This window comes from Pseudophryne corroboree, chromosome 6 (genome assembly GCF_028390025.1).
Source record: "Pseudophryne corroboree isolate aPseCor3 chromosome 6, aPseCor3.hap2, whole genome shotgun sequence".
Lineage (NCBI taxonomy): Eukaryota > Metazoa > Chordata > Amphibia > Anura > Myobatrachidae > Pseudophryne > Pseudophryne corroboree.
In genome coordinates this window covers 2,869,642-2,881,845 of record NC_086449.1, presented here as the reverse complement: position 1 = coordinate 2,881,845, position 12,204 = coordinate 2,869,642, and the positions used below count along the sequence as shown (strand labels likewise).

Here is a 12,204-nt window from a genome sequence, read left to right as displayed (position 1 = left end):
TCCTGGTTTGAACCTCTGCTGACGGTAGAAGACAAGTACCTCACGTGGAAAATGGTGATGTTACTGGCCCTGGCTTCTGCTAGACATGTCTCAGAATTGGGGGCCTTATCGTGTAAAAGTCCGTACTAGACAGCAGTTCCTGCCGAAGGTGGTCTCCGCGTTTCACTTGAATCAACCTATTGTGATTCCGTCCGGTTCTGGCACTTCTGCCCCTCTGGAGGCATTGGATGCTGTACGAGCCTTGAAGATCTATGTCAAGAGGATGGCTCGGATCAGAAAGACTGATTCCTTGTTCATGCTGTATGATGTGCAGAAAAAGTGTTGTCCTGCTTCTAAGCAGTCCATTGCTCGTTGGCTTAGGCTTACTATCCAACAGCCTATGTGTCGGCAGCCTTACCTGTTCCACAGTCTCTGAAGGCCCACTCTACGAGATCATGGGTTCTTCCTGGGCGGCTGTCCGTGGAGTCTCGGCCCTGCAACTATGCCGAGCAGCTACTTGGTCGGGGAAGAACACCTTTGTGAAGTTCTACAAGTTTGATACCCTGGCCAAAGAGGATACCCAGTTTGGGCAGGCGGTGCTGCAGTTGTCTCCACACGTTCCCGCCCGTTCTGGAAGCTTTTTCTGACATCTCCATCGTACTTTTCTGTCCCCAATATCCCTTATGGACTATGAGAAAAGGATTTACTGGTAGGTATTTAAAATCCTATTTGTTTAATTTTGATGTGTTATTGGATGTTGAAGGTTCTTTATGTCTAGGCAAATATTATTTGTAATGATGATTAGAACCTGTAACCTCCATAGAATACACAAGTAATTGCCAACAATACTTTCTGTATCTAAATGTAATGTTCTACGATAATTTTGTACAATGTGGATGGTATAACATATTGCTTCAATAAAAAATATGTTTAAAAAAATAAACTAAAAACTAAAAACAAGGCGATGAACCCTAAGTAATGACCTTTCCAGTTGCTGGGAAAGCAGAACTAAAGGTCATGTGCATCAGTAGCCTGGGGTGAAGGGTCATCCAAGTCCAAAAAAGTGTCCAAAGTGTCAGGTGATTAAAACGATCATCCAAAAACAGTAAGAGTTGGTCTCTGCTCTGAGAGGCACCAGCAGCAGGAATCAGAGTCGGGGGCACAAGAGTATGCAAGGTTCAAGCGGAAAGGCAGCAGCAGGCTACACCGGGGACACCGCGGAGTATAGATCCAGAGTTTACAGGTTCCACTAGCAGGCTGAATTCTAATGAGAGTCAGGGGCCAAACTAAAAGACTCTGCAGCGAGACTTGGTTATCGTCACGCTATTTACATTGCAATTTTCTTTTCAAGGCCGTAATGCGGTTATAAATGTAGAATTTCAGGTGCTGCCAGTTGCGGTTCTTCAGAGCGTCTAGGTCGGCCCTCAGACACTTCTCACAGTCTCTCTTTGCTGGTACAATATGAGATGTGATGAAACGCTGCATGTGTCTCTCCACCGCTTCCACCTCTATCTGCTGCCAGGGTCTTTTCTTCCTCCGGGCAGCGTCACCTTAAAGTGATCAGAAAAACACATTGAAAACAACATTAGGACCATTGTGTACTGGAATTCTCATCCCTATAACATATATATTATTTGCACATTGTACAAAAGCATCGCACGGCGGCCATGAGCAGCTCCCCACCAGTACAGGGAGTTACCTGTCGCTGTTTGGGGCGCAGCAGCTGCATATGACATCACACAGCCGCCGCGGTCCGCCCTCCCCCCCCCCTCCCCCAGATGGTCCGGACACGCCTGCGTTGCCCGGATCGCGCCCCTTAAATGGCATCCAATCACCACCGGGCCGCCCCCTCCCATCCAGCGCGATCACCTCTGCAATCAATAAGACAGCGGCGATCACACACCACTGATCAGGTCTGAATTAGGCCCAGGATACCGGTGTATGGGATGCGGACGGTCAGAATACCAACATCAGCATCCCGGCTGCCATAATCCTGACATTTAGGGGTAAGTACGCTAACCCTGACTCTTACCATATCCCTAACTCTCCCTGCAGCCTAACCCTCCCCGCAGACTAACCCTCCCCGCAGCCTATCTCTCCCCGCAGCCTATCTCTCCCCGCAGCCTAACTCTCCCCGCAGCCTAACTCTCCCCGCAGCCTAACTCTTCAGCCTAACTCTCCCCGCAGCCTAACTCTCCCTGCAGCCTAACCCTCCCCGCAGCCTAACTCTCCCCGCAGCCTAACTCTCCCCGCAACCTAACTGTCCCTGCAGCCTAACTCTCCCCGCAGCCTAACTCTTCAGCCTAACTCTCCCCGCAGCCTAACTCTCCCCGCAGTCTAACTCTCCCCGCAACCTAACTCTTCAGCCTAACTCTCCCCGCAGCCTAACTCTCCCCGCAGCCTAACTCTCCCCGCAGCCTAACCCTCCCCGCAGCCTAACTCTCCCCGTAGCCTAACTCTCCCCGCAGCCTAACTCTCCCCGCAGCCTAAACCTAACCTTCCCCTCCCTCAGCCTAACCCTGCGCCTGCCTGACCCTAACCCACCACTCCTGCAGCCTAACCCTCCCCTCCCTGCCTGACCCTAACACTTCACTCCTGCAGCCTAACTCTCCCCGCAGCCTAACTCTCCCCGCAGCCTAACTCTCCCCGCAGCCTAAACCTAACCCTCCACTCCCTCAGCCTAACCCTCCCCCTGCCTGACCCTCCCCTCCCTCAGCCTAACCCTGCCCGCCCCTGCACCGTGACCCTAACCCTCCACTCCTGCAGCCTAACCCTCCCCCCACAGCCTGCCCCTCCCCCTCCCCCCCAGCAGCCTGCCCCTAACCCTCCTCCCACTGCCTAACCCTAACCCTCCCCTCCTACAGCCTGACCCTAATCCTTCACACCCACAGCCTAACCCTCCACTCCTGCAGCCTGACCCTAACCCTCCACTCCTGCAGTTGAACTCTCCCCCCCCCCACAGCCTGACCCTAACCCTCCCCTCGCTCAGCCTAACCCTCCCCTCCCTTAGCCTAACCCTCCCCTTACCTGACCCTAACCCTCCACTCCTGCACCCTAACTCTCCCCCCCACAGCCTGACCCTAACCCTCCACTCCTGCACCCTAACCCTCCATCCCACAGCCTGACCCTAACCCTTCGCTCCCTCAGCCTTACCCTCGCATTGCCTGACCCTAACCCTCCACTCCTGCAGCCTAACCCTCCTTTACCTGCCTGACCCTAACACTTTACTCCTGCAGCCTAACCCTCCCCCCTGCAGCCTGACCCTAACCCTCCATTCCACAGCCTGACCCTAACCCTCCACTCCCGCAGCTGAACTCTCCCCCCCACACAGCCTGACCCTAACCCTCCCCTCCCTCAGCCTAACCCTCCCCTTGCCTGACCCTAACCCTCCACTCCTGCACCCTAACTCTCCCCCCCACAGCCTGACCCTAAGCCTCCACACCCACAGCCTAACCCTCCAGTCCTGCAGCCTAACCCTCCAGTCCTGCACCCTACACCTCCCCCCTGCAGCCTAACCCTCCACTCCCTCAGCCTAGCCCTCCTTTACCTGCCCGACCCTAACACTTCACTCCTGCAGCCTAACCCCCCCCACCAGCCTGACCCTAACCCTCCACTCCTGCAGCCTAACCCTCCCCCCTGCAGCCTGCCCCTAACCCTCCACTCCAGCAGCCTAACTCTCCCACACCCACAGCCTAACCCTCCACTCCTGCAGCCTGACCCTAACCCTCCACTCTTGCAGCTGAACTCTCCTCCCCCCCACAGCCTGAACCTAACCCTCCCCTCCCTCAGCCTAACCCTCCCCTTTTCTGACCCTAACCCTCCCCTCCTGCACCCTAACTCTCCCCCCCCCCCACAGCCTGACCCAAACCCTCCACACCCACAGCCTAACCCTCCAATCCTGCAGCCTGACCCTACCCTCCACACCCACAGCCTAACCCTCCACTCCTGCAGCCTGACCCTAACCCTCCACTCCTGCAGCTGAACTCTCCCCCCCCCCACACAGCCTGACCCTAACCCTCCACACCCACAGCCTAACCCTCCACTCCTGCAGCCTAACCCTCCATCCCACAGCCTGACCCTACCCTCCACACCCACAGCCTAACCCTCCACTCCTGCAGCCTGACCCTAACCCTCCACTCCTGCAGCTGAACTCTCCCCCCCCACACAGCCTGACCCTAACCCTCCACACCCACAGCCTAACCCTCCACTCCTGCAGCCTAACTCCCCCCCACCACAGCCTGACCCTAACCCTCCACAGCCTAACCCTCCACTCCTGTACCCTAACTCTCCCCCCCACAGCCTGACCCTAACCCTCCACAGCCTAACCCTCCACTCCTGCACCCTAACTCCCCCCCCCCCCACAGCCTGACCCTAACCCTCCACACCCACAGCCTAACCCTCCAATCCTGCAGCCTAACCCTCCATCCCACAGCCTGACCCTACCCTCCACACCCACAGCCTAACTCTCCTCTCCTGCAGCCTGACCCTAACCCTCCACTCCTGCAGCTGAACTCTCCCCCCCCACAGCCTGACCCTAACCCTCCACACCCACAGCCTAACCCTCCACTCCTGCAGCCTGACCCTCCATCCCACAGCCTGACCCTACCCTCCACACCCACAGCCTAACTCTCCTCTCCTGCAGCCTGACCCTAACCCTCCACTCCTGCAGCTGAACTCTCCCCCCCCACAGCCTGACCCTAACCCTCCACACCCACAGCCTAACCCTCCACTCCTGCAGCCTAACTCCCCCCCACCACAGCCTGACCCTAACCCTCCACAGCCTAACCCTCCACTCCTGCAGCCTAACCCTCCCCCCTGCAACCTGACCCTAACCCTCCACTTCTGCACCCTACCCCTCCCTCCTGCAGACTGACCCTAACCCTCCACTCCTGCACCCTACCCCTCCCCCCTGCCGCCTGACCATAACCCTCCACACCCACAGCCTAACCATAACTTGCCCCTCCAGGATTCCGGTTGTCAGGATGCGGGCACTGATATTCTGACAGGTGTCGGGATTCCGACGCCGGTCACCTGACCTCTGGAATTCTGGCCAACGGAATTGCAACTACACCCCATTCTACTATTTAGTAAGTTCAAAGAATGATATCAGACATAACAATCATTACACAAGTGGTATTGTGGTGATTGTGGCTTTAGCAACCTTCGCTTTGCTAACTATTATTCCAATTGATATTTGAAGTTGAGTTGCTTCTACAGTAGGAGTAATATTCCAACTTATTATTATGCATCTATCCATTAATTCAATTGCTTTAGCCCATGTGAACACCCACATATATAGGGGCTAGTTATTACTAATGTTTCAATTATTAGAAAAGTTACTATTACTAGTCCCACTTCAAGCACCAAGTAGACTCTAGAAACAACCCAGAAACCCTATCTACAACTGTGGATGGGTTTCTGAGCATTGTGACCTTGAGATTCACGTGCGCACTTAAGATAAATGTGTAGAGTTCACCATTGGATGAAGGTCTTATAGCGCTGACTTCTGAAGCTATCTCATTTTCTGATGATGGTGGTTTGCGTCTCTTGGGTCGTGGTGGTGTCATTTCATTTCTTTCGGTGGTAGGAAGTGTCTCCTCAGCTGAAGGTACTGTATAAAAATAATCAAAATTTAAAATTTGGAGAAAGATATGTAATTTACATGTACTAAAGAATTCTGACAATATGATGGTTGTTATTTACAACAGAAGGTCTAGAGAGCATGGTGTCAATTTTTGCAGACGATACCAAATTGTGTAAGGTTATAAATACGGAGGAGGATGCTGAGTCTCTTCAGAACGACTTAACTAAACTGGAAGCATGGGCATCAAAATGGAGAATGAGATTTAACACAGACAAGTGTAAGGTAATGCACTGTGGGGGCAAGACCAAAAATTACACCTATCTACTAAATGGGGTAATATTAGGGGATTCTGTACTGGAAAAGGACTTAGGTGTCCTCATAGATAGCAAATTAAGCAGCAGTAACCAAAGTAGGAGTGCAGCAAAGAAGGCTAATAAGATATTAGCATGCATAAAATGGGGAATGGATGCAAGGGACGAGAGTGTTATACTCCCATTATATAAATCACTAGTGAGGCCACATCTTGAATACTGTGTGCAATTTTGGGCACCATACTTCAAAAAGGATATCCTGAAGCTAGAAAAGGTTCAGAGGTGGGCGACTAAACTAATAAAGGGCATGGAGAAGCTGGAATACGAGGAAAGGCTTGCAAGGCTAGGCATGTTTACATTGGAAAAGAGGAGACTAAGAGGGGACATGATCAACATCTACAAATATATAAGGGAACAATACACAGAGCTTGCACGGGACCTGTTTTTGGTAAGATCAGCACAGAGGACTCGTGGACACTCGCTCAGGTTAGAGGAGAGGAGATTCCGCACAATACGGCGTAAAGGCTTTTTCACGGTAAGGACAATACGTGTTTGGAATTTCCTGCCTGAGGGAGTTGTAATGGCGGAATCTGTCAACACCTTTAAGAATGGGTTAGATAAATTCCCAATGGATAAGGATATTCAGGGTTATGGTGCTTAGTCGAGCACTATAGTTACTACGAAAAGAGGAATAAAACACAACGGCTGACATCAGCATCAGTCAAAATTTAGTCCAAAAATAATCCTGCACAGGAGATGACAAATAGGTTGAACTCGATGGACAAATTGTCTTTTTTCAACCTTTGATACTATGTTACTATGTTAATGAATAAAAATGCATTAAACCATTAAAGTGTAAAATTGTGTTGCTCTTTTCAAGTATTTTGAACTACATATTATTGAACTGATGAATTTAAAAAATGTTAAGTTTTAATTTACTATTAACGCCTGATATTAATAAACCAAAGTGCCAGCCAACTCATGAAGTTAATTTGCCAAGAAACAGACCCACTTTAAAAGTAATAATGTGATTTTTATACATCATTGTAGCTTTCAAGTATTAATCAGTAAGTTTGAGAGTAACTTGCTGACCACACATACCATCAATAATGGATGAAGAGTGTCCCTCCTGTATGCTCTTGTCTTCCTCATCACAGTCCTGAACTTTTTCTGTGGATGACATACAAAGTACAGTGTACCAATGTGATTAAACATAAAGGCATAGAAGACAAACACAGACAAAAAAGTCAAATAAAATATCACACCATCTGGACCTATCCAAATTTCATCCAAGTTCTTGCCCTGAAACTCAGCTAATCTTCCTTGCTCGAGTGCCATTAGAACTTTGCTGATCTTGGCAAGTTGCAGGGTCTTCTCAGGGAGTCGATAGAACTCACGGTGGACTCTTATATCATGTCCAAGAAAGTTGGCCAGCTGGTCCATCTCACTGTCCGTCATGTTCAGCACCGTTGAAAGGGTTGCGGCATGCTTTCGCAGTCTGGTAGATGTCAGTGACTCAGGACACTTTGCACCACACAGGTTTGCAAAGGCACGAATGCAATCTGAACCTCGGAAATGTGTCAAAGCTTCTGGTCTTGCAAACAAATAATGGTTGTCTTTTAGAACCCCACAAGCTTCTCTCTGCTTAACAAGGAGTTCTAATGCACACAGCATTTCTGGAGTCAGAAGAATCGGAACCGGGCGACCACGTTTTCCCCTGGTGACAATCCTTGAGAAGTGTCTGCAGAGTTTTTTTTCCACTTCAGAGAGTGCCCAGTCAACATCCTTATGTGGATCAGAAGTGTCTCTTGATGAAAATGCAGTTAAGGACATGCTCGCAACCTCTCCTTCCCTGCGTCGGTTAAAGAGAATGATCTGGGCCAGACACACCCTTGACAGCTCCATCCAGGCTTTTGTAGAGGGGCTTTCAGATAGTAATTTAGACCACTCATCTTGCACCTTGCTGAGATATGCGTGCAATTTTTGGACATCTTCCGTGAAGGGCATGAGAGTGGGAACATTCCACTTTGCTTCCCTGATGTTCCTCAATGCTGTAGCTGAGATCATCTCATTCCACTTCACGTGATGAACATCTTGAAAGTCACTGGCCTTCTTCACGAGCTCTTTATCGTTTGAGATTAAACCCTTAGCTTTTAAGAGTCTGCTCACTTTGGTCAGGGAATTTCCAAGTTTGGTTGCTAGTGATGGAATCAAGAACGTGCTTGTTTCACTGTCATACCCACATGTAAACTTGACAGCTTTGACCGTCTCCATGTACTTCCTTGGATTTATGGTATCTTCCATACTTTTGATGCTGGTGATTTTCCTGGCATTGAGAATCAGCCTTCCCATTTCTCGCATCTTCTGTCGCACCCCCTGCTGATTCTTGGCGGACGTCCCACCTTTATTTAACAAGTGTTGCCCAACTTCAGTGATGACTTGATCATTTTTAAGTATATCTGTGATTGGGTCGGGATTCATGGCGCTGATTACTCCCCACAGTTGTTTAGTTATGTGTGAAGGCACAGGCCCAGTGTATGTACACATAGACTGAACACGGTTCTTTCCTGGTTTGGGGGCGGCCGATCCAGGTTTAAGTTTACAACTACGGATATGTCGCCAAAGGACCTTTCTTATAAAAAGTCCTTGACAGTACGCACAATGCATGAAGTCATTCGCCTGCACTTCTTTAGGGGGGCGCTTAAATGGCACTAGTTTCCCGGTTCCGGACTCCATAACTGCGGCATTGTGCGCGTAGTTTCCTTGGTTGCGGATGTAATCTAGATGTTTTTTCCTCTCCTTGGAACCCTTTCGGAAGCTCAGAGCTTTAGCCACATCAAAATTGTTCTCATGCGCACGTTGCAGGTGCCTCGCAATCTTAGCTTGGGGCTTACAGCAATACAAGCAATAGTTTCTCCTGTCGTACACTCTCTTTTCACCGTTTTTCTGGCACGCGCTGACAACTATATTGTTTTTTACTTTCTGACTCGGACGGGGTTCTTCTTCTTCTTCTGCTCCAGAGGCTTCAGACGTAAGGCTCTGTCTGTCAAAGGTCACGTCGTCCGACGTTGCGGTGTCCCAGACAGGGGATCTCATTAAGACATCCAGCATACGGTCAAGAGACTGATGTTTTGTCTTTAAATCTGGTTTAAGGCTGACGTCACTGTCGCTGTCACTTTCGCAAGTGGAATCTGGAATGTATTCATCCGTACTCTCTGATAGAGAGTCGTATAGTTCATCAGAATCTTCAAGACAGCTGTCCATCTAAAATAAATAAAGAACCTAGATGTAAGTAAATAACGTATATAGGTGGTCATTCCGAGTTGTTCGCTCTGTAAATTTTTTTGCATCGCAGCGATTTTCCACTTAGTGCGCATGCGCAATGTCCGCACTGCGACTGCGCCAAGTAAATTTGCTATGCAGTTAGGTATTTTACTCACGGCATTACGAGGTTTTTTCTTCGTTCTGGTGATCGTAATGTGATTGACAGGAAGTGGGTGTTACTGGGCGGAAACTGGCCGTTTTATGGGCGTGTGGGAAAAAACACTACCGTTTCTGGGAAAAACGCTGGAGTGGCTGGAGAAACGGGGGAGTGTCTGGGCGAACGCTGGGTGTGTTTGTGACGTTAAACCAGGAACGACAAGCACTGAACTGATCGCACTGGCAGAGTAAAGGCCCATACACACTTGACGATGCACACATCGTTAACGACCGTCGTTAACGACTTCCCTTGAACTTCCCTTGAACAGCTGAGCAAACGACATGAGCATACACACTACCAACGACCAAAGACGAAAGACCAAAGACGAAAGACCAAAGACCATAGACCATTCATCATTGAAGCATCCAAGCTGAACAGTTTAGTAAAATAATGAGCTGGGAACAGGGCTGGTGAACAGTGGCTTGGTCATTGGTCGTTGGTCTTTCACACCATACACATTCAACGACGTCTCTGGTCGGTAACGACCATAGTGGAAATTGAGCATACATGCTCCACAGATAAGTGAGGGTCGTTAACGTCCCGCGGGGCCGCGCATCGGTGGTCGTCTGATGCATACACACTTGACGATATAATGAGCGACGTCGTTGATGAGGGCTGAAATGAATGACGTCGTTCATTTTATCGTCAAGTGTGTATGGGCCTTTAGTCTCGAGCTACTCAGAAACTGCACGGAGAAGTCTTTTCGCAATATTGAGAATCTTTCGTTCGCAATTTTGATAACCTAAGATTCACTCCCAGTAGGCGGCGGCTTAGCGTGTGCAAAGCTGCTAAAAGCAGCTTGCGAGCAAACAACTCGGAATGAGGGCCATGGTTGTCTAAACATTTGCAAAAATTGACAGGATACAATATGAATTAAAGAATGTTGTGTTGGCAATAAATGGAGAACTTACAAATGACAAAGAGAGACTGTATAATGAATGGTACCTGCTGAGGACTGCCGTTTGGGCGAGTAGCATCATCCACCTGCGTCACTGACGGAAGAGAAGAATGGGAGTCCTGTTCCGCCATGGTCTCAGTATAATAATGGTTTCCTGCAAACACATAATTTACAATGACGGCCGTTTAGAAGCCGAAAACATAACATGCAAATGGTCATTTTGATGTAATTCCTGCGTAACACGCACATCGACTGACCTCCTGTTCAACTATTGGGCAAATTTACTAAGCAGTGATAAGAGCGGAGAAGTGAGCCAGTGGAGGAGTTGCCCATGGCAACCAATCAGCACTGAAGTAACATCTATCATTTGCATACTATAACATGATACAGAGCCGCTGATTGGTTGATGGGGCCACTTCTCCACCGGCTCACTTCTCCACTCTTATCACTGCTTAGTAAATGTCCCCCCAAATCTCTAAGATGAGATGCATGCCAACAGAAAAGTTATTTTAGAGAAAATAAATACTCATAGTAGAATATTTCTTCCTATAAGGGACGGGCGGTGGGGTGAGGCGCGGGAGGCGGAGCCTTTCCAGTCATACAATCCTATACGCCTGAGTTTTCACTGTATAAATACAAATATTTCTAATATATTGTATTATTCTAATCATTTTCAGAGTCAAAACTCTGGAGTAAAAAGTCTATGACAGGCGAGGCAGTGCCCCCCCCCCCCCCCCTTCCCCCACCTTTTCCACACATCCCTGATAAAAACTCACCATATTTCCATGCACATAGGCCAATCTAGTATCGGCGATAGCGACGTGCGGGGCCGCGCATTGCCATTGCTGGAGGACGTACACACAGAGAGATCCGTGCTTAACATCTGAGCAATCTAGTCAGATCTCTCCGTGTGTAGCCCCTGTAGGGGAATCAGCGCTGTTTCTTTTTATGTATTTATAACATCGTTGTCAGCCTGATTAAACGGGATGTGGTTACATTGCCGGCAGTCTCGATCCCGACGGTCAGGACACCAACGCCGGAATCCCGGCTAACAGGGGGCTATTCCCCCTTGTGGGTTTCCACGACCGAGCCCGCATCGTGGCGTGTGCAGCAAGCCTGCAAGGGGACTGTAAGTGCTCTCCTCACTGCCGCCATTCTGGCGGCCAGGATCATGGCGTTGATAAGCTGACTGCCGGGGCATACCATTCCCAATGGGCATAAACATGCAATTTGCCATGCAGTGTATCATGTGTGGTATTTTTTGTTGACAATCAGAATGACATGTTCTGATTGTCAACATTCGGGATCTGAACATGCACAGCGTGTCGACAGTCTGCAAGTCGGCAGTGGGTTTCCTGTTCAGTCTTACTCTAAGCCTAGCCCTAATCATAAATGTGCACTATCCAAAGTAGATTTATATATATATATAGCACCGCGGATACTGCCTGTACGGGCAACCTGCCAACCAAATAATATCACCCGCGGAATCCACTGAATAGGATGTCAAAAGTGGGTGGGCATAAGCACATGAGTCTGCTGCCGACACATATAAGGCGGACGATTGGTAAGTGTGCATACACAAGATAATTTGTGCATAAACCTTACCAATCAGGGTGAGGGTCAGCTAGATGGGCAGAGCAGCCTGCCAAGTGTGTACCCACCCTAGCCCTAATCCTAAAATTGGGTGACGACATTCTGACAATGTTGATCGATGTCCATCATGTTAAATATTGACCTTCTGACTGTACGTGTTGACATTATGCCGTCAATACTCACGCTAAAGCCGGGAACACACTTGGGGATAATTTAATGCCGGCGATTGATGAACAACATACAGTAGTACTCAACGATATAGCGTGTACACCAGTGGTGCAAGTAGAAAAAAAGTCCTGGTGGTACTGTGTGCGCGCGCCAAAGGCACACGTCCAAAAAATGGGCGTGGTCATGTGCC

At 49.3% G+C, this 12,204-nt stretch overlaps 1 protein-coding gene across 1 annotated transcript; it reads right to left on the bottom strand.

Annotated features, from left to right (window-relative positions):
* Positions 1-547: 547 nt before the first annotated feature.
* On the bottom strand, positions 548-10,384 carry LOC134933925 (uncharacterized). The gene is made up of 5 exons (XM_063929468.1): positions 10,301-10,384; positions 7,140-9,138; positions 6,976-7,044; positions 5,456-5,590; positions 548-1,529 (listed from the first exon to the last, which is right to left on the bottom strand). Exons 1-5 carry the CDS (start codon positions 10,382-10,384, stop codon positions 1,303-1,305), a joined length of 2,514 nt encoding a protein of 837 aa, XP_063785538.1. The 3' UTR covers positions 548-1,302.
* Positions 10,385-12,204: the final 1,820 nt, after the last annotated feature.

What these genes read in the sequence shown, in the direction of transcription:
- LOC134933925 (XM_063929468.1), bottom strand. Translation starts at nt 10,384, where the DNA reads ATGGCGGAACAGGACTCCCATTCTTCTCTTCCGTCAGTGACGCAGGTG. An exon ending in CAAACGGCAGTCCTCAGCAG is followed by an intron (nt 9,139 to 10,300) that starts GTACCATTCATT and finishes TATTTATTTTAG; the next exon opens with ATGGACAGCTGTCTTGAAGA. An exon ending in AATTTGGATAGGTCCAGATG is followed by an intron (nt 7,045 to 7,139) that starts GTGTGATATTTT and finishes TGTCATCCACAG; the next exon opens with AAAAAGTTCAGGACTGTGAT.